General features: G+C 43.0%; 1 protein-coding gene and 1 long non-coding RNA gene across 10 annotated transcripts in view; one reads left to right on the top strand and one right to left on the bottom strand.

Annotated features, from left to right (window-relative positions):
* The window catches only part of BICD1 (BICD cargo adaptor 1), a 264,809-nt gene extending 242,051 nt beyond the window's left edge, over positions 1-22,758 (bottom strand). For 6 of the 9 annotated variants that reach the window (XR_002102858.1, XM_019544629.1, XM_019544630.1 and 3 more), the window contains exon 1: positions 22,179-22,757. Coding sequence is in view for 7 of the 9 variants with exons in the window: in XM_019544629.1 (XP_019400174.1) it covers positions 22,179-22,391 (213 nt within the window). In the remaining 2 variants the exon portion in view is untranslated. Of the gene's footprint in view, positions 1-22,178 lie in introns of all 9 variants that reach the window. The other 3 variants (XR_002102857.1, XM_019544631.1, XM_019544632.1) reach the window with 1 other exon arrangement.
* LOC109316497 lies at positions 21,911-24,111 on the top strand. Its single transcript, XR_002102859.1, has 2 exons — positions 21,911-22,251; positions 23,781-24,111. It is a non-coding gene; the product is annotated as an uncharacterized LOC109316497 (long non-coding RNA).
* Positions 24,112-27,513: the final 3,402 nt, after the last annotated feature.

The raw sequence follows: 27,513 nt of genomic DNA, 5'->3' as shown, positions 1-27,513 counted from the left end.
GCACCACCGCCACTCCCTCCCCCCAAATGCAGCCCGGCCCAGCCCCCAGCCCCCCCAGGAAGAGTCTGGTGCTGCCCCAGGCCCAGCCTACAGTTGCAGACCACCTTGCCCCACCCCACACAGATCCAAGAGCACCCCCCCCGTGCCCTCCCAGACTGCACACAGCAGCAAGAGCCATCCCCCATCCCCATGCCCCCTAGATGGCTCCATCCCGTGCCCCACCCCGGCTGGGCACCACCTACTCCAGCCCTTACCCCACTCCCTCCCTCACTGCAGGGGGTGTTGATCTGCAACCCCCATGCCCCTTCCATCCCTCCTCTCTTTCCCCTCAACATACTTACCAGCTGGATACAGCTGTATCAGAAATAGGATCAGTATCAGCCACCAAAATCTCTATCAGTGCACCCCTATATTTTGAATGTATTTTTTCATTTCTTATTTGTTATTCATTTGTTGTAATTAAAAGAGTTGATCATTCTGGACATTTTTTTATGTTTCATTATTGGGCACTGAGGCGACTTCAATGCCAAGTACCCATACTAAGTGCTGCTGGCATGCTTGTGCATGTGTGTGTGTTTCATAGTGAACCCAGAGGGGTGTGCACTTAATACTGCAGAATCCTTACACTGGCATGGATTGTATACTACACTCTGTGAAGAATCTGAAGACTTTATTTTTTCAATTCAGTCTTACTATGAAAATCAAAATGCTCTTAGGTAGATGTTTCACCACTATAAACTCTGCATAAAACCTACTTTTCATTTCTAGAGGTAAAAGCAATTCATATGTCACTGCTACTCTCAGAAAAGCTATTAATGAGGGAGGATGGGTATCTACCACCCACTGAAAAAGTATGGCTCAAGCAAGTGTCGAATACATTTGCAATAAATTTTAACACATCATTGACCATCACCTACCCCTTAGCAGCAGTCAGAAAGCTGAGATCTTAATCCACTTTATTTAAGAACCTCCTAATACTTACCATATCTTCTTTCTCCATATCTTCTTTTACCATATTTCACACTCGCCAAATAAGACATGCACCTTGGAAGGCAGAATGTAGAAAAAGAGATTTTTTCCAGAGTCATAGCCTAAAGAGCAGGCTTATTCATGAAGACCCAGTGCTACAAGATGTCTGCCAACTTCTCTCTCCCTGCCAGCAAGGAGGAGGGTGAACAATCCAGTTAACCCTTCCACAGCTGCACTCAAACTGTCACCAGTTATTGGCAAGTTTCAATCTATAACAAGGAAATGAGGGCTATGAAGTACTGAAGTGGCATCTGCCACAAGACTTGTCAACCAATTTGATGACTACATTCTCAAAGAATCTTCACTATTAAAGTTTAACTACTTCAAAGATGGGAAGTAACCACTATCTCAGACCCGAAGTCAGCAACTAAATAACTTGTTCATTTGAGTAGCTCCTTTGGCCTAATAGAGAAGAGCAGTTAGGCCTATAAAGAATAGCAAGCATAACTAAAAACGAAAGAGAAAGTTTGATTACCCCACTGATATTTGATCAAAACATCTCAGCAAGTACTTCCTATACTTTTTACATCCGTCTTAGGTTGTAGATCTGTCAAGACTGATGTCAAGATAAAACTGCAATGCAAGTAATGCACTATCAAGCAGCCTATTCATTCTCTTTTGCCTTCACTGGCATCCATCCTTTAAAGCAGAGCTGGGCAAAATGGGGCCTGCGGGCTGGATGCGGCCCACCAGGACATTCTAGCCAGAATGTGGGGCCCCCAGAAAATTCAGAAAATTAATATTTATCTGTTCCTGGCTGCCTGTCATGCGGCCCTTCCTTGATGGCGTGCCAAAACTCAGCAAGTGGCCCTCCACCCAAATTAATTGCCTGCCCCTGCTTTAAAACACATTTTAATCCTGAAAAGCGACTAGGAAACAATGACATTGTGAGATTCCAGTATAGTCTCAGTGGGTGCATCTACATGTGTGCCCCACTGCACAGTGAGTACTGCACCACCATTTAGTACTTGTTTCAGCAAGTCATTTCTATGCTTTAGCAAGTACTAAATGACTGTGCAGAACCCACCAGTACTGCACAGTCATTTCCAACCTTACTGTGCAGTAGCAGTGACATCACAGTTACTGCCTGCCGATACTACATTGCCGTAGCTCATTGCTACGATGATGTAGTCTCTCATGTAAATGTACCCACAGAGGCTTCAGAGCAGACCAAATATGCTTAATTAAAAAAAAAGGAAAATTAGATAGTACTGTAAGAAAGATGTACTTTCTAAATGTTAGTGCTAAAACTCACCATGGGATACGAAAGCCACACAAAGTTAATTCCTTCTCACACATTACCAGCAATAGGGATCCTGCAGGCCAAATAATCCCCTTAGTTATACCTGTACAGCCCCATCGAAGACTAGTGGGATTACAGAAATAAGAGGAATAGCATTATCTGAAGACAGGAAAGTTACACAAACATAACTGAGGCCAGTTGCAGAACATATCAAGTGTCACCTGCCAGATTCTTTCTTTTAGGGTTTATTTTATATACAACAGATAGTACAAATCTCAGACCATCAGCCTTTACACAAAGTCTAAAGTTTGCACATATGAGTAATTGTATAAATCACTGAACTATTTCAGATTATAAGTGATAAGCCAAAAACATTTATAAACATTAGAAATGCATTGATACATCAGTCCAATATTGGATCAATACTGATATTAAAAAAATTGGCTGCATCAGAAATCGGCCCAATAATTTGGCCACGAAATGCCCCAAGCATGCACACAGCTGCAGCACAGCACTCAGTCAGTGAGAAGCATTGCTCGGTAGTGTGGAGAGCACAGCATGGCACACACCCCCTGGCTTGACAGCGCCTGCCCCATCCCCTCCCTCACCATGGGGTCGGGGGAGTTGATCTGCACTCTTCCTCCACTCCCCATCCCTCTCCCCTTCCACTACAATGGACTTACCAGCTGAAGGCAGTTCTCCACACTGTATCAGAAATCCGATCAGTATTGGCTGATATGCTTCCTTAAAAATCGGATAATTGGTATCAGCCCCAAAAAATCTCTATCGGTGCACCCCTAATAAACATTAGTACAAAAGTAAACTTTTTATACCATGCGTGTATGTCTATGTGTGCGCATCAGTCCTGGTAAAGCACTCACAGCTAACTACTCATCAGGCTGCTGTATTCAAGTCCCACCATATCAGATCCATATGTTCTTAAGCTTTCATTGGTCCAAATCAGTTACAGCACTGTCCCTTTCACTGGGCTCTCTGCCTCACTTTCTACTCAACCAAGGAAGTCAGACCTTGAAGCTGCCCTGCAAAAAAATCAGTGCTGCTCCCTCAACTTCTCTGCTGGGTGACACATACCCTTTCCTAACTTAACAGGAGCTCTTTGTTCGCAGCTGATCTCTACCTAGAAAGTGGGATAATTAAAGCACAGAGAAACAAAGTTTATAAGGATCCCAAATAACCCACCAATCACTCTGTACTTTATCTAGCACAAGAAATATAGTGATGTACACAAAATAATAAATCCCTACACACATTCCACTGCCTCATTTTCTTCTCCACTCTTGTACCATTCTTTGGACTTGCATCAAAATCATCTAAGAAACCAGGATCTCCACTCATGCCTATAGTTTCTCTTACAAATCAGGGCTTATGCAGTTTCCTTTTTCCTCAGCTGGTCCCACAGATAAATCACTCTGCTAGAAAGGCAAGCCTATCTGTTCCTCTCCCCTTGCCCAAATTTGCTGCATCTCTGACAGTGCCTCTGAAGTTTCTCAGGCTCTGTGGCTTTTGAGACCCAGTAATAAGAGCCTGGTCTCTTTGATCTGCTATTCAGGCAATTCCACTGCTCCAAACGCCCTTATTAAAGAAAAAAAATGAGCAAATTGATTCTCTAGAAATTGTGTAGTGTAATTTGGGGGTGGCATGGGCACTAGGGTACCAGCCCCAGGTTTTGATTCAGCAGGGACATGCCAGAATGGCATCCTCCAGGGAGCCTATGCTGCTGCCACAGCGCATGTTGGAGGAGATTGCACCAAGGCAACAGCTGCACAAAAAGATAAGCATTGCTTCTCTCTTCCATCATGGCCCCCAGTACCAAAATTTAAAGTTACCCCTCTGCCTAAGATTCATACATCATAAATATGGTGCTCCCATTTGAACAGGAGCCATGGAAACTCCTTTGGATTGGGAGATGCATGACAACTCTGATAGTATATGGCTTACTCCACACTCACTGAGGTACTTAATGATATGGCAGTGTCATAACCTTAGCCAGAATTCACAAGGTGTTGATTATCAGCAGGTACCAGAATTGTCATGTGTTCTGGAACAAAGTGCTATTACTTTACGTAGAAATGACTCTGAAGGTCAGTAGCCTCAATTCATATCAAGTAAAAATGAGCTTCCCGTGTGCCTGCCCATGCACCCCAATAAAAATGCTATTTCAGCTTTTAGAACATGTGTTCACATGTTTATAACTTATCAGTGGCACTCAAACATCTTTAAACCCAAGATAAATTATCATTACAAGGATAGGAATATAAGTATAAATTTGTTATTTAGATAGAAATGACTTACTGAAGTCTCAGCGTTACATAATCTACAATTAGTCACACCATTGTGAACATGATATTCAGCTGATATGGGACAGTATAGCTTCATAGAGGTTTAGTGAGGTAATTCACTAGCTAAAAACTTGCCCTGTAAAAAGTGTGCGTCTGTCTGAAAGTGGAAGTAAAATGTACTTTTGGTGGATTGTTATTTGGCTATTCCTCTATTAAATGTACCATTTACTGTTAAGACAGACACGTTTCTGATGATCAAAAAAAAGAGGAATAGCATAATACATTTAGGTCCTATATATAAATCATGTAAAAATTAAGAAAGGCAGGCACTTTGAAATATTTCTTAATTTTCAAGTTTATTCTTCTCAAAATAGGGAGCTCTTCCTCAATGTCAAGTTTAGAAGATGAAAGTCACTTTCAGTTTGAATGAATTCATCAAGCTGGCATTTTTATACCTGCTTTGTCAAACTTTCCGTAGTTCTGCTGCTAAGAATCGTAATGAAAAATCGTCTGATATGAATACGGTAGCTATCCACACAGGTTTGACAAAGAAGAATGTAAGGTGAATATGAGGTTTCTAACTGGAACAGAAAATTAAACATATATCTTAAAGTGTTTTAAGGTGTATTTGGGATGTGTTTCATCTCAGTGTATATGAGTTTAAATTTGGAGCACAAAAAACTTAGTGTAATCATAAAACAAAGCAGCAGCCACTGAAAGCATTTCAACCTGCAAATTAATTCAGCTATATAAGAAATTCTGAAAGTCATATCAGTTCCTACTATTGCTCGTAATTCACTTATATGTATCAGCAGTATTTTTTTTACATTAGCTTAGGATCTACAATCCTATTCATACAGGAAGAGAGGTACATATCCAAAGCATATTAACCTATTAGCTAAGTAATCATTTTACAACCTTAATATATATAAACCAGGGTGTATTTTGGCATGTTAGCTAGCCATGTTGGAGATTAAGCTCCCTTCTATGTTTCACTGAGGTTAACAAGTATGTATGTTAAAATTCAGTTTACCTTCTATACATCCAGCTTTAAAATATTAATTAAATGTAGTTCCTAACACTTAAAAAAAACACAACAAAACACCTCCTAGTTGAGCTTTTGCAAGTCAAAAGGGCCAGATTTCTGTTTGTTTACAGAAGCATAAGGACCTGTCTACCTTAGAAAAAAACTGACATCTCTGTAGCTGTACTAGTTGTTACTACACTAACATTACACCACCCCCTGCTCAAAGCAAACACACCACTAGTGGAAAACAGGACTTACACTGCTGTGACTTACCTTGGTATAGTTGCACAAGACTGTATTTCCCCGCACAGCCTATGCTTATGCATCTAGGAAGATTCCACTTATACCTGGGCTCCTACTGCAGTCCCTTGAATACCTATGGATTTGCAGCATCTTATCCAAGAATGGAATTTGGCTCCAAACCTCACCTCACAGGAATGGCTTTCAAAAAGAGAAGGTAGCCAAGTAGACTTGAGTGACACAAGTTTGGAACCTAAATCTGTAACAAGAGATTTACATAACAGTTTTTATTTCTCCCCAAAGGGATCTTAAAATGCTTACAGGCTAGACCAAGGGTGTCAAATTCATTTGGTCCCACAGTCTGGATGAGAGGTGCTAAAACCAGGTCCTCAGGCCAGAGGGGTCTCAGACCAAACAGGCACTGCAACATGCACCAAGTCAGCCCCACACACTGGATCCAGTGTGTGGGGCCAGTTCAGCCCAGCACTATGGGTAGCATGTGCCCCAGACCAGCCTGGAGCACACTGGCAGTGCCAACAGTGTGCTCCGCAGATAGGCACTGCACCATGCACCAGACCAGCCCAACACTCCCCATGCAGAGCATAAGGCCAGTACAGTGCAGGCCACATGCAGTGTTCAGATTCAGTCTGAGACTCACGGGTAGCACTAGGGGCCGAATGATAGGGCTCTGTGGGCCTGAAACAGTCCATAGTCGTATCTTTGTTACCCATGGGGCTACAGGCTTGATTCTCAAAAGAAGCTGGTCATCTCAGCACCCACTGACCTCAGCTAGAGTTGCTGTGTTTCTGCCAACTAGCTTCTGCACAGATGAAGGTCACTTCACCACCAATGAAGTGCAGACATGTGAGATGGGAATAGGAAATCATTTTGGGCCTGTTTAATTCCCAGTGTGAATTTTTTCCTTTTCAGAAGAGATAGTAGTAAAGAGAGTCACTTGTCTTACCTGATACCACAAAGGGAGTTTACCTAGGCAGAAAGTAGTTATCCAGACTCTAATTTAAGAAAGATGCATAGGCTAATAATTCTGCTCATGCATGATATGGAATAATTTTATGACAGCAGACGGGTGCTACACTGACACGAAGGGTGCTAAAATTAAGCAACACAAGTACTTGGCTGAAGCAGAGGTTTAGAAATGACTCAAAGTGACAGCTACTGAGTCACCTGAACTTGTATCTTTTCCCCATCAAAATACCACGTAATTCTGGGAAGAGAGTTCTGGCAGCTGCTAGAAGAGCTGCATGATTTAATACTATATAAGGCCAAATTCCCTCCTGGTCTAATTCTATTGATTTCAAGGAAGCTGCAGCACTGACAGCATGGTCCATCATTTACACAGTGTTCTTACAGAGTCTAATATTTTTATAAATATTAATTTGAAAAATACTCAAACCTGTAAGCTTGGTAGCTTATAAGTATTGATGAACTCACATCCTGAGCTAGTACCAATACCAATAGCTGTAGGCCACGATAGGCTTTAATATAGAGGTGGTCAATTATTTTGGGCAGAGGGCCACTTACTGAGTTTTGGCAAGTCATCCAGGGCCGCATAACAGGTAGCCAGGGGCAGATAAATATTAATTTTCTAAATTTTTTAGGGGCCCCGCGGGCCAGATAGAAGGGCCTGGCAGGCCGCATTTTGCCCACCCCGCTTTAATAACAGAATTGGTCACCATTGCAGGTTTGTTTCTGGCAGCAACAACACTGTAGTATAAAGACCGGAGTTCACAGAGGGGAATTAGGATACTACTTGAAGCAAAGAAAACTAGTGCCATTGTCTTAGTTTTAAATGTGAGATGTAGCTTTAGTTTCTTCTTGAGAGCAAATGGCAGCTTTTATTGACAGTTTTGCTTGTACTATTCACCAGGAGCCTAATATAACAAAATGAACTTAGCTATGATATTCATGACGGTCTCAGTCATACCGATTCTTTTCATCATTTAACAAATTTTCAGCTTCTTGGGAAGCTTTACACTTGCATACACTGGATACATTGTCTTTCTCTCATATTAGTAACCCACCTGGAGGAACAGAAGGGCTTTAGAATGCTTTATACTTGGAATAAAGTATTGGGATACTAATTTAAGGGTAAATTTTCCTTGAGGCACCCTACTGTACAGGGCAAAGTACTGCTATACAGGGGCTGTGTCCACAAAGGGACAGAGAAGATTTCCAAGCCAGATGCTCTATTGTAGGGGTTCCCAAACTTTTTCTTATTGAATACCCCCTTCCAGATTTATCAGCTTGTACCCCTACCAGCATACTTTTTATATTTTAACCCCTTAAATGCCAATTAACACCTTAAATGCCAGTACTGTTATAATGAAAATTAAATCCACCGTTACAGAATTTCTCCTGCATACCACTGAGATGTCTTGCGTGCCCCCGAGGATATGCATACCACAGTTTGGGAACCCCTGCTCTATTGCTCTGCACGTCATGGTATCATTCACACCAAGGTGAAGTCAGTACAGAATTCAACTATATCCTAATGATAGCATTTTACCATTTGTACAGGCACAAAAACAGAAAGACACAGAGCACCGGCAAATCACACTGGCTATTTTAAGAAATCTGGGGCCTTTTTGCTCCTCCTTAGAAGAATGATTAAAAGCCAGTCTTTAGGAAATCCACTGGAGGACTAATTTAATCAAAGAAGGGTGTCATTGTGTAGAGTGAAGCACCTACACAAAAAACCATGAAACTAAACTGCTTGATGGTTCATTGAGTTGCAGCCCTTCTTGCAGACAAAGGACGAGGTTTGTGACTGCCATTCTGAATATCTCTTTCCGAATCTTCCAATTCAAAATGTCATTTTTGAGGAGCAACCAGCAGAAGATGATGACTTCCAACCTCTTCCATCAGAGGAGGCTCTATTCTTCATTACAGTTTTGAGTTGCAATAGCACCGCAGCCTCGTAGCCAACAACGCAGCTTCACTGTTCAGTCAGCTCGTGTCTCATGCTATAAAGGAAGTTACCCAGGGTATCAGAACTGGAGTGGCAGCATTTCTACAACTGATTTGTAATCAGCAGCTTTTGACTGATCAGTGCGGTTGGTTATGAGACCAGGGAAGGAGTGCATGACGATAGATTTTGTTCAAGGCAGCAAAATAGCTAGGACTAACCCCAAATTCAATACAAATAAAAAAAGGAACCTTGTCTCAAAGAGTTTACAATCTAACTGCACAAGTTAAAATGGAGACACAGACTGAGAAAGTGACTTGCTCAAAGTCAAGAAGGTCAGTGGCAAAGGCCCTGTCCCACACCACTGCCAAATTTACCAGACAACAAAGCCTTTCTCCTTCTTTGCGAGATATCTATTATGTTCCATTGGAAGCATTTCAACAGCAAGCCTGATCGTAAGCAGTACTGATACTCACACTACCTGTGAGGTGCCGACCAGTTTCAGCTGCCAAAGAAATTGCAGATACCCACATGTTGCAGGAATAACTCAGCATGCCTCAAATCACAGTTTCAAAGACCATCTCACATTTCAGAGCTCCAAACAATAAACAATGATATTTAACTTTTTCACACACAGCAGTTCCAACAATGGATACTTTGTGGTGAGGGTATGAATGAGACTAGTAGATAAGGAGGCATGAAGCATTGTTAATAGCATAACTGACTGGATTTTTTTTTCCTGCAAGGAAAATTGACACTTAAAGAAAAGGCCCAAAAATATGTAAGCTTTTGGTCATTATTTTTGAATAAATGCCAATCTTTTCTAAAGAAAGCAGAGATGCTCTACAAAAAAAAAGGAAAAGTTTGATCAAATCAAGAACCCAAGTTTCAACCAAAAAACAATCTTCATAATTAATGATAAATACTAATGTGATAGCCTCATGAAAACCAGAGAAGAGCTGAATTTTGGGTATGGATAGACTGTGAAAGAAGGAGATGGAAATAGCTGGAGATGAATGCAGCAGTCAATGCCTAAGATAAGCAAGGACAGTGTGGAGTTCAGATATAACAGGGCAGGATGTCCAAATGGAGAAAGAGAAAGATTGCAAACATAGGTGCCAACACTGTTTTTTGCTGGTGGGTGCTTGCAGACACTTAAAAAAAACCACCCCAAAAACGGTGCTTTGCTTTTAACTCAGGACATTCCCATACCAAGCCCCATACATGCCCAAAAGAAGCAGTGCATGACTTGAACCTGGCTCTGCAGCATTTGCAAAAATCAGCTGCTTTATTGAAATGTTCCTAGATAATGATTCTAAGTAACAAATTAAAAACAAACAAACAAATACTTCTGTAAGATAAAATTTTCCTTCAGTCTGTTTTCATTCTCACACTTCATTAAGCCTTTTTGGGTTATAATAGCTTAACAAGACCATGTTTCTTCTTCTGAACTAAACCTCCACAGATCTGGGTTCAAATCTTGAGTCCACTGCAGATTTCCCAGGAGAAAGTCCTGTGCCTCAGTTTGCCCCTCTGTAACATTATGGATAGCACAGTTGCCCTTGCCTCTCTTGTCCATTTAGGCTACAAGCTCTTTGTGGCAGAGACTGTCTCTCATTGGGTTGTTTTTCCTTGTGCCAGGCACTTCATAATCCACATTAGGGCCTACAGATACTATCAGAATACACACAGATAAACAGTAATTACATTCTGAAAACTGTCCTACCTTGTCAGTAGCCCTGCAGGGAAAATGGAAATTCATGAACTCTACCATATTTTGGCTTCCCAAGGTTTTGTTTCTCAAGACACTGCAGCCTGAAGCATGAAAATGTTATAGCTGCTTCAAGTTTTTACAAATTGTGGACTTCTATATTATGCTGACAGTTTCTCAGCATCACTATATTCCCCTTGCCCATTTCACCAACCAGACATATGCCATCCTTTTCATCAGTGGTTACTCCAGTGTATGTTATAGCACTGCAGGCCCTTCCTGCTAAAGATCCCTACCAGTGTCAGCCATTGTTCAGGTTGCATACATTATCCATCATTCTGGCAGCAACCAAGGTCATGCTGACTCACTCCCTCTGGCTTTTCCTCTGTATCTACTTCTGCTCCTCCTGTAAGTGCTTGGCTTTTCAGAATCTTGCTGTCACTTGCAAAGCTGCAATTCCATTCTTTACTGATGACACAAAGAATTGAATTGCAGTCTCTTAAAGATTCTTCATATCAGATTGCTGACTATTTTCCAAATAGTTACTGATAAAGAGTTGATTACTTTCTACTAAAGCTGGCCAGTAAAACATCTGAATCTGAGGCCTCTTATATGGAATAAGACAATATTCAAAGGAAACACCCAAAGTAAAGAGCATAAAATGAGAAAAATCTCCAAAAAGTTCTCTTCAGACTTCCAATAACTCATTTAGAAAAAATGCACCCACTTCTCTGTGAATGGATAGTTGTTTGATCACCCAAATCAAGGAAAACCCAGGAAAACAGCCAGGAAGCATATGTCATTCGTAGGTTGTCCTCGTGCCCAGGGCTAGTTCTGTGGCCCCTATTACCTCGGCATTTCAGTTCAAGAGAGCAGTGGTTCAAGCTTTTTAGACTAAAGGCACCCTGCTGAAAATGTCTGCTCTTAGTTTTCACTCATTTTTTTTACTGGAGAAAAACAAAGCAATTCTTCTATTGCAAAGAGCTCAAAAAGACCACAAAAGGTGAGAATGGTTTTAAGACTATGGATTACTATTTGAAATTATCTTGTGAATCATGTTTGCACAAATAACAGTGCTAATACTGCATGACTCTATGCAGCACCCCTGAAATTCCAAGGCTGGACATCCAGGACTTAATGGGCATGTCTACACGAGACACTACTGCACAGTAGCAACAAGCTACTGATCAGTAGCATTGCTGGGCACTAACCATGCTGTGCCATAGTACTGCACAGTAGTAATGAACTACTACTGCACGATAGCTTGTTACTGCACAGTGATGTCTGGAAAAAACCGTGCGTGGATAGTACTGCGCAGTAATTTAGTACTTGGTTACACAAGTACTAAATGACAGCACACTAACAATTGCACAGTCCACCGCTCGTGTAGATATACCCACAGTAGCTCAGTGTTAAGTAGGAACCTGGTTGAGAATCATGACAATGAAACTTCACAACTAAGGCCTATGCAGCCTAAAGCAGTGCCCAGTAACTTCTTCAAGATGGAAGACTGCCAGGAAGGGAATCCAAATGATGAACAGATCAGACTATAAGAACCTTCACTATTAAATTTTCCTTGTTAAGAAATAGGAAATGTACCTACTCAGACAAAAACTATTTTATCTGCTAAGATGTTTGGGGCTTTTTTTCCGCCAGATGTTACTCTACTACAAATAAATTCCAAAGCAGTAAAATATGAAAATGACTGGACCAAAAGAAATCTTCTGAGGGTCAACAAAAACAAGTGCACTTAGGACAGAAGAATCTCATGCACCAGTACAGGCTTAGGGACCAACTACCTAAGCCACAACTGCGGAAAAGGACCTTGGGGTAACCATGGACAATAAGCTGGATACGAGTCAACAGTATACTCTTATTGCCAAGAAGGCTAACAGCATATTAGACTGCACTATTAGAAGCATTTTCAGAAGATCAAGGGAAGTAATTATTCCCTTCTATTCAGCACTGGTGAGGCCACATCTGGAGTAGTGTCCAGTTTTGGGCCCCTTACTACAGGAAGGATGTGGACAAATTGAAGAGAGTCCAGCAGTGGACAATGAAAATGGTTAGGGGGCTGGGGCACATGACTTCTGAGGAGAGGCTGAGGGAACTGGGCTTAGTCTGGAGAAGAGAAGACTGAGGGGGGGATTTGATAGCAGCTTTCAACAACCTGAAGGGAGGGGTCCAGAGAAGATAGAGCTGGACTGATCTCAGTAGTGACAGATGACAGAACAAGAAGCCATGGTCTCAAGTTGCAGCAAGGAAAGTATAGATTGGGTATCAGAAAAATCTCTCTCACTAGGATGGTGGTGAAGTACTGGAACAGGTTACCTAGAAAGGTGGTGGAATCTCCATCCTCGAGGTTTTTAAGGCCCAGCTTGACAAAGCCCTGGCTGGGATGACCTAGTTGTGGGTGGGCTTGATTTTAGCTCCAGAGGACTAAATGACCTCCAGAGTTCCCTTCCAACCCTCATTTTCTATAATTCTATGACTGAAAATGCATCCAATACTACCACAGAGTGTGAAATAAAATACTTTTCAAACACTGTCTCAACCTATTCAGATTTGCATTTCATTTCCTGTACTCCAGGATACTGTAGTACTTTATTCTTATCTGCAATATAATGCCTGGAACACATGAAATTTTAGGCCTAAACTTTAACAATGTCAGTTTAGGATCTGAAGATATAACGCTGATCCTTTGTCTTAAAATCTCAAAATTTCAGCTGCACAGGTATGAATCTGGAGTGACATTTCTATCTTCATCCATGTTACTGAGGATGTGAAGTAAAAGAAAATGTGGGAAAGGATATTTTTCCCATGTAACAAGCACCAGCCTCTACTTCACAGAGAAAATAAGATATTATTTAACTCCTTTTAAGAGTAGATATCCAAAGTTCTGATCTCCTCTTAAGGGTGCTTCTACATGGCCATATATCTTGTGTAAAGATATACCTGACCTAGTTCTAATCAACTAGTTCAAGTACTGACAAAAGTAAAGCCATGTTAGTGTGGTACACTGCCTTGCTTCTTAGCTGTGCTGTTTAGCCAAGACAACTAATAAATACATCTGTACTGCTTCCAGGACTTAATCTAGTTCATTCAGTCAGATCAGACTCTATTAGGTCAGATCAGTTCCCTCTACATGGCATGGCATTGTGTCACATAGACACTATAAGAACTGTAAATGCCTTCAACTCCCAATGAAGTCAAGGAGAACACCAGGGGCTCATCACCTTTCTGAGTCAGTCCCAAAAGCAGTCAGTGGTTTTTGAAGACAAATCCATCAAACCAAACTGTGGTTCTCCTGTTCTGTGGTTCCCTTGTGCCACTGCTACTTGTTCCCAGGGAATGCCCATGCCACATGCACTCTGGCACACTGCGCATTGCCCTGAGTGGGGTAGACGAGACTGTGGCTCCAGCCAGCCAGGCTCTGGTTTTGGGTGGTGCACACTGCTGCCATGTACACTGCCCTACTTTTTGTTTTAAGTGTCGGGTTTTATGACTCTGGGATCTCCTGGGGTCAAACCCCGTCCTCCACATGCTGCAAATTAGCCATGCAAGGAATGCCTGTATGTGCAGCCTGTGCAGTGTGGAGCGGCAAACGAGACTGTGGCACTGCATACCCCATGTCCATGCGTGTCTGTATACGCTCACTGAAGACGAAAGGATTTTTTCCCCCGTGAGTTTGGTGGGTCTTCAGTCCATGTTTATTACTACTGATCATGCTACGCAATATTCAAGGGGTGATACACTCTTAGAGATGCCATTCTTCAAGTAAGATTGTCAAGGCTAAAACTGAACAATTAAGTGTAGGTACCCCAGGTTAAGTATGAGACTGCAATTTGAAAGCATCCTGATTTCTGTTCTCAGTACAGCCACTGAATTACTTCTAAAGCCTTGACTAAATCACTTAATCTCTCCATGGCTTTTTTCTGCATTTGTAAAAGAGGAAATACTACAATTTAGCATCTTCATAGAGCATTGTAAGGATTAAAGCTCCTAGAAAATATATTTTCCTCTGCTCTCTCTCATCAACCCAGTTTTAAACTTCCTGATATGACTGTACCTCAAAAGGAGAACCTACAGAAGGAAGCTGGCAAAACCCCATCTAGTTTCACATTAAGCCCCTGCAAGAACAGGGCATGTATCTAGGCACCTGTAGGCTCCCATCAAACACTGCCGTACCCTGCACAGCATGGAAGGCCTAAGTTGTTTTAAATGTCCAGATTCTCAATTACACTAAGATAACAGTGTAAAGGAGTCTTGTGTAAACAAAATCTAGTCCTAAGTTTCTTCTAGTAAATACTTCCTCCTCAATAAAGTTTTTCTCTGGTCTCCCAAGCCTGTGGGAAGAGAGGAGAATTGTCCCCACAATTAGCAAAAAATAAAGCATTGGGTCATGGTCTGGCTTTGGTTTTAAGAGCTTGCATCAGCTTCAGATATCTTACCCTTGGTGTGATGCATTTTTTGCACCTGCTAAACAGTTTTAACTCCTTTCATAGGTTCCTAGTTCATAGGATTTGACTGGTTTTACAGAACACTGTAGGAGTAACTCTATAATCCTGTTTATCTGCCACTATTGGGAAAGGAGACACTTTATATTCTGTCTAGTATTAATTCCTCCTAAATCAGGAAAAAGCCCTGCCCTCCCAACGCATCTATTTAAAAAGTTAGCTATATAGAGATAGGAGAAATGTGGAAGGAATGGGGGAAAGGAAAGGTATTTTACAAATAAAAAAATAATTCATCAAGAAGTAGACCAGACCTTCCCTCTATCTACAAGCATCTTGTCTAGGCTGAATGTCATTTTTCTGTTTAAAAGTCAACTAACATAAGGGCTTTCGCATCTGTGTGGATAGTCTTACTGTCTTGAAAATGTCTACGTCATGAGGGTGCTAAGTAGTTAGGGGTTCAAACTAGGGAAACAGACCCCTAAAGGTCAACTCACCTGATTCTTCTGAATGTTATGCTTATACATGGGGCTGAAATTATGGCTCTAGTCTTCCCCAGGCTGACCTCAGTCACTCATGATTTCTGTCAGCTATACAGTGTCCATTTCCCCCTAGGGAAAATACTAATGAAAGATATTCACAGTTAGGTTAGTAACTCCAGGTTGGGGTAAACCTAATGATTCACCAAAAAAGACCAAAATGCATGCGTGCACAACAAAACACAGCATCATTAGCTGCCGTAGAATTTCTGGACAGTCTGTTGTCACAGTAACAGGATGGCCCAAGGTGACATGCTGTCGTCATTAAACCCCAAGCTACAGTCATGGATTGTGGGAGATTTCAGAGGATATGTATTTTGAACGCTCCTCACTTTCTGCCTCCTTTTTAAAAGGCCTACGTTAAGGCCAAAACTATGGTTTAAAGGTGATAGTGAAAATGCTCTAAAACTTACATTCAAATTCTAGTTCTACTTTAGAAATATTTTCAAGGAAATCAGCACGTCCAAAATTAAACAGAAGGAAGAAAAAAGAATCTAGAAGACATTTAAGACAACATGATCATGACTGAAGTTGTCACCCCATACTGAAATATGGGACCAAGTGTGATCAAACGAAAGTAAGTCACTGGATCATTTGGTCAAGGAATTCCCAGTAAATATAGTCCTCATCAATGAGCTGCTTGTAGCATTTTCATCTTCTATCACTTCTTTGTAGCATAGATCATTAGACCAGAGGAATGTGGAAAGGTGCTGAAGCCATTCAGGGAGTGTTAGCTCTGCGAAAGTACAAGATAAATGCTTGATCCCTTTGACAATCTTTGCCCTTAGGAGGTTTACTCTAGGGCACATGCTAAAAAGTGAGAATGCCCCAAGACAATAACATTTTCTGCCTGTCTCATACAGAGCATGCTTCTCTAGAGGAATGAAATTGCTTAATTGCATCGAATGGGTATGGGACACCTTTCCCTGTTTCTCTCACTCTAAGTTCTTATTTTATTAGGGAACATTGGTAACCGAGTACCAGTGAGGTAAGTATGGGTTAATACTGTAATACAATGTTAGGATGCTCATAATGGGAATCTTATAGCACTCCCCTTTCAATCTTACTGAATTGTTTCCATTGTGTACATACTGGCTTGTCAACATTAGTACCACACCACTTCTCATCTTCAAACTAGTAAATGATTACCCCATAAAAATTTTCAGGCCAATCTACATTAAATAATCAATATTAGTGGATGTTTATGTTTTATTAAAAGACATGTGCAGAAGACGTTGAAAAAGTAATGGCATGAACTATTCTTACTGACAGTATTATGGGAACATATAGAGAACACAGAGAACCAGTTTCCCATTAGAAATCCTTGAATGCTGGCAACTGAGCTCCCAGGTCAGCAAAGTGCTTAAGGTCATAGGTATTTTTAAGAATTCAGATAATCCCACTGAATACCCACTCACATAACTAAAATGCACCAGCCCTCCATAGCAGATACAGTGGCAAAGCTGTTAAGGCATCTTACTATGGTTCCAGAGGCAAAAATAAGCCTTGGTCTAGACCAGTGGTTTTCAAACTGTGGTTTGTGGACCCTCAGGGTTTGACGACTGTGATCAATCCAAAGTATGTGAATACCCACACTTACAATTCAAAGGGGTCCACACCTCTATTCAAAATTTCCAAAGGGGTCCACAAATGAAAAAAAGGTTGACAACTGCTCTAGGCTCATACTGAAGGCCACCGCTAGTTGACCAACTGTAAACAGATAGCCAGTCATTTGGGCTAGGGAGTCAGAGGAGGGTGATTGTGATGCTAATCACATCACTTTCTTATGTTTTTTAACCACACCAGTCCAGTGGCCTGTAAGACTCAGAATTGAGTTTTTATACTTGAAAGGTAAAGCATGAGAAAAAGAATCATCACTTTGAAATTGGAAAAAAATATCAACAAATCTAAATACAGATTTTAACAGTCATGAAGATCTGTCACCCAGTTAAAACGTTTTCTACAGTCCTGCCTGAAAGCTAAAACTATTACTATTGTGTGTTACAAGACCATGAAAGCTGTAAAATCAAGATACATTTCACTTTTCACCATCCTATTAATTGGTTCACTTTTTTGTAAACATAAGGATAACAGCTGAAGGACTCTTCAGTTCTTCCCAGTGAATGCTCTTTAAATCTGGAAAACAGACATAATATAATAATACCTTAAATACCGGAACAGCAGCTCTGTATTAGATCATTAATTACAGCCTCAATGTTTTTTGTATTATGCATCACCCTGATGTCTCAAAACACCAAAGTCTTTGTTTAAAAGTATACCCATCAAAATACAGGACCAGGAATTTCAAATGGTTATCGCAGCTATTTGCATTTCAATGCTGGCATGGCATGAATCATACGTATCAAAATTAATATTTAATGTAATGCATTACAATTGCTTGTGTTGCTTCTTCCTATCATGAATTTACTTTCCCATCTCACTCTACAATGCTGAACAATACTATATTAAATATCTGAGGCTCCATATTTCAGTCTTTAAAGAAATGTCTCTTTTAAAGTCAATGACAGTTTTGAATGAATAAAAACTGTATCCACATAGGTCCAGAAGGACACAATTACTCAGGAGTTAAAGGTGTGTCAATTCACTGATAAAGGGCAACTGGTTGTTAACAGCAGCTTGTAGAAGCTTAATTATCGAATTGAATAGTATCTTGAATACTATCTTGAGTACAAAACTAAGCCATAATGTTATATCACCATCGATATGACTTCAGAAAATGTGCAAATACATGGTGATAAATATTCAAAAAGATCCCACCCCAACTACATAGATTTTCTCCCCCACCCTGAAAAGCATGTGCATGCACACACACCCACACACTCTTGTAGAAATGCAAATATCTACAACTGCTACAAGTTTGGATGTCTGCCATTACCTACTGTCTAGATGCCTATATACAAGTAGACCACATCTTAGGCCCACAACATCCTCTGCAGTGCCTGTCAGAAAGAACATAGAGAGGCCAGTATGCACATGTTTCGAAGGAAGCTGGGAGAGCTGACTTCCAGCCCATAATACCATTCTCGGTTTCAGTCATGCCTCCTTACAACCAAAACTGCTTGAATCCATTTTGTCTGTACCACCTCAGCTTAAATCCTAATTGTAAAATGACAGCACAGAAACATTGCCTTCTTTGCACAATTATCTGGGATCCACATGGAGGCAATTGGTGATAATTGGTAGCTCAAAAGCTTACATTACAAAACAAGATTACCATGACAGGCAGATCCAGGAGCAATCCCTGCCCTTGGAGGTGACATCTAGATCTTCCCTTGATCCACAACCAACTTGCCCCCACTCACACTTGCAAAAGCCAGATGTCCAGGTTTAAAATCAGCCAAATATCCAGACTCCACAACAGAATCAATGTGGTTCTTCCACAGAGAGTGGAAGGGAGCAAAGAGTTCTTGGAGCCTATTCAGGGGTGACCCTGCCCTGTGTGGCAGCAGGCGCAGGACTGGTAGAGCTCTACTCTACCTGTGTGGGTTGGAGAGAAGAAGCAGGAGCCTCGGTCCAAATTATCATACGTTGAGTGCCTCTATTGTTATCTGCCTTCTAGTGAACCAAAGGAATTTTCTCCTTCCTCCTTCAATGGATAGGCTCTATGCATACCCCAGGCCAGGGGTGGGAAGAATACAGCCCACGGGCTGGATCTGGATGGCCAAGTGATTCTATCCAGCCTGTGGTGGGTCCCTTGTCGTGCCTGGCCAAGGTGCAGGAGGCAGCCCTGGCTGCGATGCATACATCAGGTCCTACTGCCCCCAGGCATAGAGGTGCTGACTGGTGCAGAGCACAGCCCAACCTATCCTTATGCATGGCTCTCAGGCACACCTGGAGCTGTAGTCCACAGGACTGGGCAGTGCAGCAGCGGGACACAGCAGTTGAACTCAGCTTCCTGGTAACCCCACAGCAGCAACTCACTCTGCCCCCACACTTCTGGTTGGCACTGCCAATGTCTCCACCACTGCTGCCAGACCCATCCCCCGCTACCCAGACACCACAACCCATTCGCCCTGCACCCGCTGCCAGGGATGCCAGATGGAGCGGGTTGGCAGAGTCTCCATGGACCAGCATAGGATCCACACAGGCAGGGCACACTTGCCCATGCAGATAGGATGAGGCTGCAGGTGGGTGGGGAGTGGTGTCCGGAAGTGGGATAGGCAGGCTGAGGTGAGATAGCAAGGTAGTGACAGCACAGGGCCAGGGCCTAGGGCACAGCTGCAATCCACACCCCACACTTCCCTGCAATGGGCACTGGTTCCCTGGGCAGGGGCACAGACACTGGTCCCTGCCTGACTGCGGCCCCATCTTATCCCCCTGGCCGAGTATGCCCTTCCTGCAGGGGTCCCAGGCTGGGTCAGCACTCCTTCCACCTCCTCCCCTACAACTCCCTGGCCCTCGACAGCTCACCAAAACACCTTAAGTGGCCCTACAGCCCAAATAATTGCCCACCCCTGGCCTAGGTCTTAGAACAACAACAAGAACTTAGTTGCAGGGGCTCCGTTCTGTGCTGATATGTACCCCATGGGCTTCAAATGAGTGCCAATCAGAACAGAATTTCCGCCTGCATATTTTCTAATTTCAGTCAGTACTGTCAACACAGGCTTCATTGACTGAATAACGACTCTAATCAGATGTTTCCTGTTCAACAATTGTCCTTATGGCAGCACTTAACCATATGTCCTACCTAGGTTCTGGTCAGTCCTGTAGCACTATTTTAAGATAATCACAAGGTACAGATGCAATCTTTAAGAAGAAGGAGGAGAGAAATGTTTTCCAGTGGTATCTTAGTTCTACGTCCCTTTTTCTGCTAGGTCATTTGATCAAATACAGCTCTTGTGCCTATACAAGTTTCCTATGGCAATCCTTGAAGCTTAGATGACTGGATTTAAACACTGAGCCCTCTGCATTGGCTCAGCAAGTTTTGGGGGAGAGTTTCATAAGAGCATGAGTCTGAACAGCACAGAACACCAGACAGTTTTCAAAAATCATATTCCCCCCCCTACACAAACATTTTTCAGAAAAACCTGTTCTGGTCACTAGGGCAAAGCCTTAAGCTCATCACATTCATCTGCAGATAAAACTATCTTTATGTTTATTAACAAATATGTATAAAGCTGCATAAACTCAAGTGTTCGAAAGCATAAGTACATATAATGCTGTTTGTAATATTAGTCAATAAGTGACCATTTCAATGCAAAATGTTTAATTCATGATTTTTCACTGACTAGGTCAGTGGTTATCAATCCTGACAGACTAGAAAACACCAGCTCTTCACTTTCACCCATTTATTAACTATGGAAAAATAAGAGCATTTTTTCTGTTACAAAGAACTCAGAAAAACTACAACTAGTTAGAATTATGGATTCCCATTTAAAATCTCTGGGTTTATCTTGTGAACCCTGTGTAGGTGTTTGCTAATATTATGTAGCACCCCAACACCCTTAAAAGGATCTCATGGCACCATGGTTGGAAAAAAAAAATCACTGAAATAGGTCTTCTCAACGTTATACATGCTGATTATATTTTACAGAACAAGAAAATATTACCTCAAGTTTTCCAAACAGCCTTTTTTAAAAAGAGATGACAAAAAGAAGAGTATTTACTCCAATTGTCCTTACAGACAAATGTGACAATATTTTAAATGCAAAGATTATTTCATACAAGACAAACAGGATGATGCTGCACAGGTATAGGCAAACACAGCCATTCTGTAGTTGCAGTATATGTTCCGTGTATGAATCTGTTACTACATTTAATAAAAAAATATGGATAATAACGAGCTCCAAAGTTCACCAAGAAATACAAAAGTGTACATTACAAAAGGTTTTGAATGAAACTCAGGTTTATATTTTGCATGTAACATGAACTCCATCGAAAGACACTCCAGCTTCATCCTTTGAGGATGATACAGAAGTTTAATTTTCACTCATTGCGGGTGACCTCACGACTATCTTGTGGCTGCTTTGCCCCTCCTGTATGATGGTGGCTTCCCTAACTGGTAAAAACAAAACATGGCTATAAATAACTCCAAGTGGTTTTGTCTCTTTTCCTCCATATATTGCAACATCCTGTTTCTGCAGCCCCCCACTATTTATGTACCAGAACTATGGAGCTTTCATCCAGCCGTTACATCCCTTCCTGAATAAGGACCAGACAATTCAGGTAGGACCAAAGTATTCTTTCCAAGGTGCTGCAAACATCTGCTCAGACAGGTTGTGACTCTCAACCAGTACTTCACTACCTGGGTTATGGCAATCCAGGAAGAGCACACACCAAATGCAGAGCCTTCCTCAGCCTGACAAAGGGTTTTTAAACCCAAAAGCTTGCTAAGAAAAAAAATGTCCAACTATTGTAAGCTGGTGGAATAAACGAGAACAGATTCACCCAAATAACCTGTCTGGATACCCCTGGAATTCGAAACAGCAAGAGGCTGAAGATGTGGCCCTCTTAAGCCCCAAGCCAAGGGCTGATCCTGGAGTTGGGAAAGAAATCACTCCTCCCCAACTCCTGAGTTCATGCCTCCACACACCCGTGCTATCCCCAGGCCCCCTGGGGCCTGATCAAGAGGCTCAGGTACACTGATGCAGAGCCCAGCAAGTCAGCTGAGGTCCTGAGGCCTCTCTCCCGCCTGCATTTTGCTTCATGCAAGCTGGGGGGGGGGTGTGCACTGGATCAGCAAACTCACCTCTTTCAGCTGCTCCAGCTCCTGCTTGAGGCCATCATATTCCGCCTCCAGCTCGTCATACTGCTGCTTCAGTGTGAGTTTCTCTTCCAGCACCACCAGCCCGTATTCGGCGGCCTGGATCTTCTCGTGGGTGGTTTCCGTGAGCTCCTTGGTCAGCCTCTCGATCTCGCTCTTATAGTGATCCACGCTGTGCAGCACCCCTTCTGCGGCCATAGCCGTGGCGGGGGGCCGGGGAGCAGGGCTGGCTGGATGCGGGGCACCGGCCCCGGGTGCTCCGGGCGGCAGCAGCAGCTACGCGCCCCGGGGGACGGGAGGGAGATGCGACATGGAGGAGAAGGGGCAGGAATCAGAGCCCAGGAGGCTGCAGCATTTGTCCTCTGCCCGCTCCTCGCCTTCTCCTTGGCGCTCAGCAGCCGCCCAGCATCGCGGGCTGGCAGGGAGGGAGGCGCGCGCGGGGGGGGGAGCGGATTTTTGCTTATTCAGAGGCCCCGCTCCGCCATGTCTCGAGGGCAGCTCCACTGCAGTCTTTCACTCTCCACCTGCTCCTCCTCTCCCCGCCGCCGCCGCTGCAGCCTGTGCAAAAAAAAAAAAATGATGCAGTGCCTGCTGCCTCCTGCAAACGGGACTGAGGCGGCAGAGGAGTTGCGGGGGGGAGGAGGAGGAGGAAGCGGCTGGAGTAGGCGGGGGACAAACCGCCGGGACCACAGTCCGCCCCGGCGAGGAAGACGGGCAGGAGACGGTGCGGATGACGGCAGAGGGCGGCGCGGGGCTGCCGCCGCCTCCCGCGCTCTGCCGCCCGGGGGGGGAGGGGCGGCTGCCTGCCCAGGAGCGTGTGGAGATGCCAGGTGTCCCCACCACACACAGGGGATGGACACACACACAGCAGACTCACAGCACAGGATGGACATGGACACACAAGATGGACACACACAGCATGGACACACGCGCACACACAGAGGATGGGCACACAAGATGGACACGCACACGATGGACACACAGCATGGACACGCGCGCACACAAGACGAGCACACACAAGATGAATACATGCAGAGGATGGACACGCACACACAGGGGACGGACACGCACACACAGGGCCAACGGAGACACACACCACACAGGTGTTAGACTGACAGAGGAGAAAGGCAGGACACTGCCCCGTACCACTTTCTGTCAGTGCCCCCTCATTCTGATAAACAGAAGATTTTAGGGGAGGAGGAGGTAGAGGGAATGGGATTGAGAAGGAAAAAGAACCCATCCTTCATCTTTCCATTTCTTTCCAGCCAACACAGACGCATCCCTGCTGCCCTCCCTAGGACTGAGGAGGAGGGCAGGCCACCCCAATATCCACCTCCTACAGAGCCCCTCATTCCTTCCTCTGAAGGAGTTGGTACCAGCCCCGGGCCCCAGACAGAGAACTTTGGGTCTGATACAGCAGGTCAATTCCTGTGTTTCTGTGGGAGGCTTCTCCAGTGCTACATCTATGCACCACTATCCTCCCCACACTGAAGAGAATGGGATGCATTCATGTGCAAGGGAACAACCACCAGTTCAAATTCAGTCATTCAGAAGAACACATCTCTCCTCTCTTTCTCTTCCTTGCAGGAAATGAGCATTGCCTGCCAAATTGCCTCCATGGTCCCTACCCTGAGACAGCATTGCCCCAAGGTTCAGGACTCTTCACTTGCATGGGAAAAAAAAAACAACAAAAAACAGGGAGAGCATTATAATACACACAGAGGGATAGCCTGTTATGAACACAGGCTGACCTCTCTGTACATGGAGCCTGCAGCAGTGCATTCTTAGAAGTTTATGCCTTGTGTTTGGATTTAAGATGCCGTATATGTTTAGTAATGCCACCAGACTGTCTAATTTCTAAGTCTTTCCTGTACATGTTCATTAAGTTCCTGAGGGCAAAGCAGGACTGGAAAACTGAGCTGCAGTTCTAGTGCTTTTTTGCTTTCTTGAGCATGTTTCAGTGAGGTTTACAAATATGATTGTGCTGTTAAAAATAGAAGGTGAGATTCACTCGCGTCCATGGCATAGATTAGAGCACAGCTTATAAAAGCTGCTTGCTACTATCTAGCAAGGCTGTGGAATAATTGACTGGTCCATCTACTAGGGAAAAGTGCAAATGAAAAGACATGGGACCGTGGCTTCATTCTGCATAATAAATCAGTGTTCCAAAACTAAGCCAAATCCAATTCTCATCAAAATCAATGGCATTAGATTTTCACTCCTTAAACACTTCATTTTTAAAGTATTTAGAGGGAAAATACAGTAGATTCAGATGCTCAAATATGATTTACACCAATTGGGATATAAATCTCCAAGAAAAATTAGATTAATTCTTTAAAAATATATATAAAAAGAGGGTTGATATCTTCCAATAGACAGGTCACTAACCCAAAGAAAGACCCCTCCTTTGCCACCTACCTACCGTGTGATTTTAGGCAAGTTACTTGACATTTCTGCCTCAGTTTTCCGAATAATACTTAAATCTCAGGGTATTTTACAAAGAAACCTGTCATTAGAAATATCCAATGTAAATATAGCATGCCAACATAACCTGTCAACATAAGGGACTCCAGGGACCTTGGAGTCATTGTAGATAGTTTTCCAGAAACATCAGCTCAATGTGTAACAGTAACCAGAAAAGCCAATACAAAGTTGGGCATCGTTAAGAAAGGAACTGAAAACAAACAATGCAAAATATCATCATGCCATTACATAACTCCATAGTGCATATACATCTTGAGTACTGTGTGTAGGTCTGTCTGTCTCCACGTCTCAAAAAGGTTGTAGTAGAAACAGAAAAGGTATGGAGAAGGCCAGCTAACGACTGGAAGTATGGAGCGATTCCTGTATCTTGAGAAACTTAAAAGGCTCTTCAGGACTTCACTTTAGAAAGAAGACGACTGTGGGTGGGAGGATATGAAGAGGTTTATAAAATCATGACAGATGTAGGTAAAGTAAACTGTCATTCACCAAATCCCAGAGTACTAAATCTTGAGGACATCTACTGAAATTAGCAGGACAGGCTGCAAACAAACAAAATTAAGTACTTGTTTGTGCAGTACATATTTAATTTGTGAAACTCATTACCCCAAGATGTTGAAGAGGCACACAGCATAGCCAGGTTTAAAAAGGACTAGACAAATTCAGGGAGGACAGATCCATTAATAGGTATTCAACAAAACAGTCAGGGATCCTCTGGCATCATTAAACCAATGATGATGGATACCCAGAGAGGATGTAACAGGGGACTGATCCCTCTAGATATGCTCTGTTTATATGTTCTCCCTCTAAAGAATCTACTATTACCATAGTCTAGTGGGCTACACAGACTATTGGTCTGACCCAGCAGTGTGGCACTGCTCATGTTCTTCAAAATGGCAAAAGTGTAAATAACATTATGAGATAGAAATAAGATAAACATACAAACAATAGTCATTTCATCAATTTTGTAACTAGAGTGTAATATTGAGCAAATATTGTAGCATTTAAATTCTGGTGGAGAAATAAGAGTGATTATTCACGGCAGAGAACCATACAAGGTAATGAGTGGCTTTTGAGTGTGATTAAATGCCAAAGCAAAACCAAAAAGTCAGTTATGCCAAGCATGCTTCTATCATCAATATATTCTTAAGACATGATGAAAGATGCAGCAGATCAACAAAGTAAAAAAGAGAGAAGGAAAATATTGTTCCCTTGCCTTGACATCAGTCAAACATTCTGTGTTGACTCTTCTTGAACTTTCTATTGATACAACTTTAGAAATGAGGCTTACATTAGTAATTGTTCAGGAGTGGAATAAAGAAAAAATGCTTTCAGATTACAGCTAAAAAGTGAATGACTGTTCATGGAGAAGGTCCGTGTTGAAACTGACTGAGTCAACTGGAGCTGTAAGGCCAAACCTGCCCTTGGTGTAACTCCACTTAAATAAATTTGGTTTGTCTCAGGTACAAACAGAAACCTTACTGCAGACAGGCATAAATATTTGCTCTGCCATACAATTTGATGCCTACACTGGCCACAGATGGAAAAGGCAGACTTCTTGACTGATGAAGTGCTGCCTTCTTGCTGCAATGCTTTCATACAGAAGGCCAGAGATTTTTTTTTTTAATGGGGACACTGTATAGGAGTGACATGTCAGTGGGGAGAAATAGGAACACAAGAGAATTAGACTCCAACTATTCTGGACTGTGAAGCAGTTCACAAACTGTGGGAGGGTTGCCATAAATTAGAATATGTTCTGAAACTGCTCTAGATTAAATTAAGAACCATGTATAGGCAGATCCAAGATTTTTAAGAAGGGAGTGTGGGATCAGCGACTGGCACTGTGGGTGTGACTGCACCCCCACCTGCTCCTTCCTCTGCCACAGCAGGCAGATTGTACCACAGAAGCAGCAGCCAGCATCTTTTTTCAAGGTGCACATAACAATCTCCCCTTCCCCCACTCCCTTCCCTTCCATGTTTAGCAGCATATTCCCTACTCTCCACTCCCCTGCAACTATCCCCACTGTCCCAGCCGACCAGGGGGTAGAAGGGAGGCTCCAGAGCCTCTCCTAACTTGCTCCAGCCAGATTGCACATGGAGCCAGGCTTGGCTAGAGACAGCACAAGCAAGCAAGTTCCCTTCCCCTGTGCCTTCTCCCACGGTGGCAGGAAACACGGGGAGGGGAGCAGGCAGGGAGAAGGAACCCTCCCAAGCTGATCTCTCTCTGGCTGAACCTGGCTTCCCGTGGAGCCCACCTTGAATGAGTAGGAACAGTTCTGGAGCCTCTCCTGCCCCAGCTTGGGACAGCAGCAGCCGGGGGGGAGAGGTGCCCCTGAGCATGGAGCTGAAGACAGGGGGGAATTTCTTGCCCAATTCAAAAACTTAAAAAAAATAAAAGCCTCAGCATCAACTGAAAGGGAAGGTGCTCTCGCACCACTGCGTCCCTCTGGATCTGCCCCCTGGAATCATGCTAACTCTCACACTCCCCCAAATTTACCACCATTGTCTTCTCTTCTCCTTATGTTATGCCTCCTAAGCTGTATCTAAGAGCTGCAGTATGGAATTTGGCCCAGTATGTTCTACTTTGTCTTAAGGTCTTGTACAAGGGCTCACCAATGTAGAACACAAGTGCCTCATTTTTGTTAGTGGCACAGCTGTCCCTTCTCCCCTTTCCCAGCCATCAAGAACTCTCCTAAATGTAGTTTCTGCTTTGAGGAGTAGAGAAAAGACAATTGCTGCTATAAACCTAATTACTGAAAGACTATCAAAGGAAAAGGTCTTGCAGCATGATGATAAAGTGGTCACACTTGACTTGTCCAATCTCTTCTAGAAATCCATC

The sequence above is a fragment of the Crocodylus porosus genome, unplaced genomic scaffold (assembly GCF_001723895.1).
Source record: "Crocodylus porosus isolate Cpor-Errol unplaced genomic scaffold, CroPor_comp1, whole genome shotgun sequence".
Taxonomy (NCBI): Eukaryota; Metazoa; Chordata; order Crocodylia; family Crocodylidae; genus Crocodylus; species Crocodylus porosus.
Note: the sequence above shows the minus strand (reverse complement) of the source record. Positions and strands in the feature narration are given on the sequence as shown.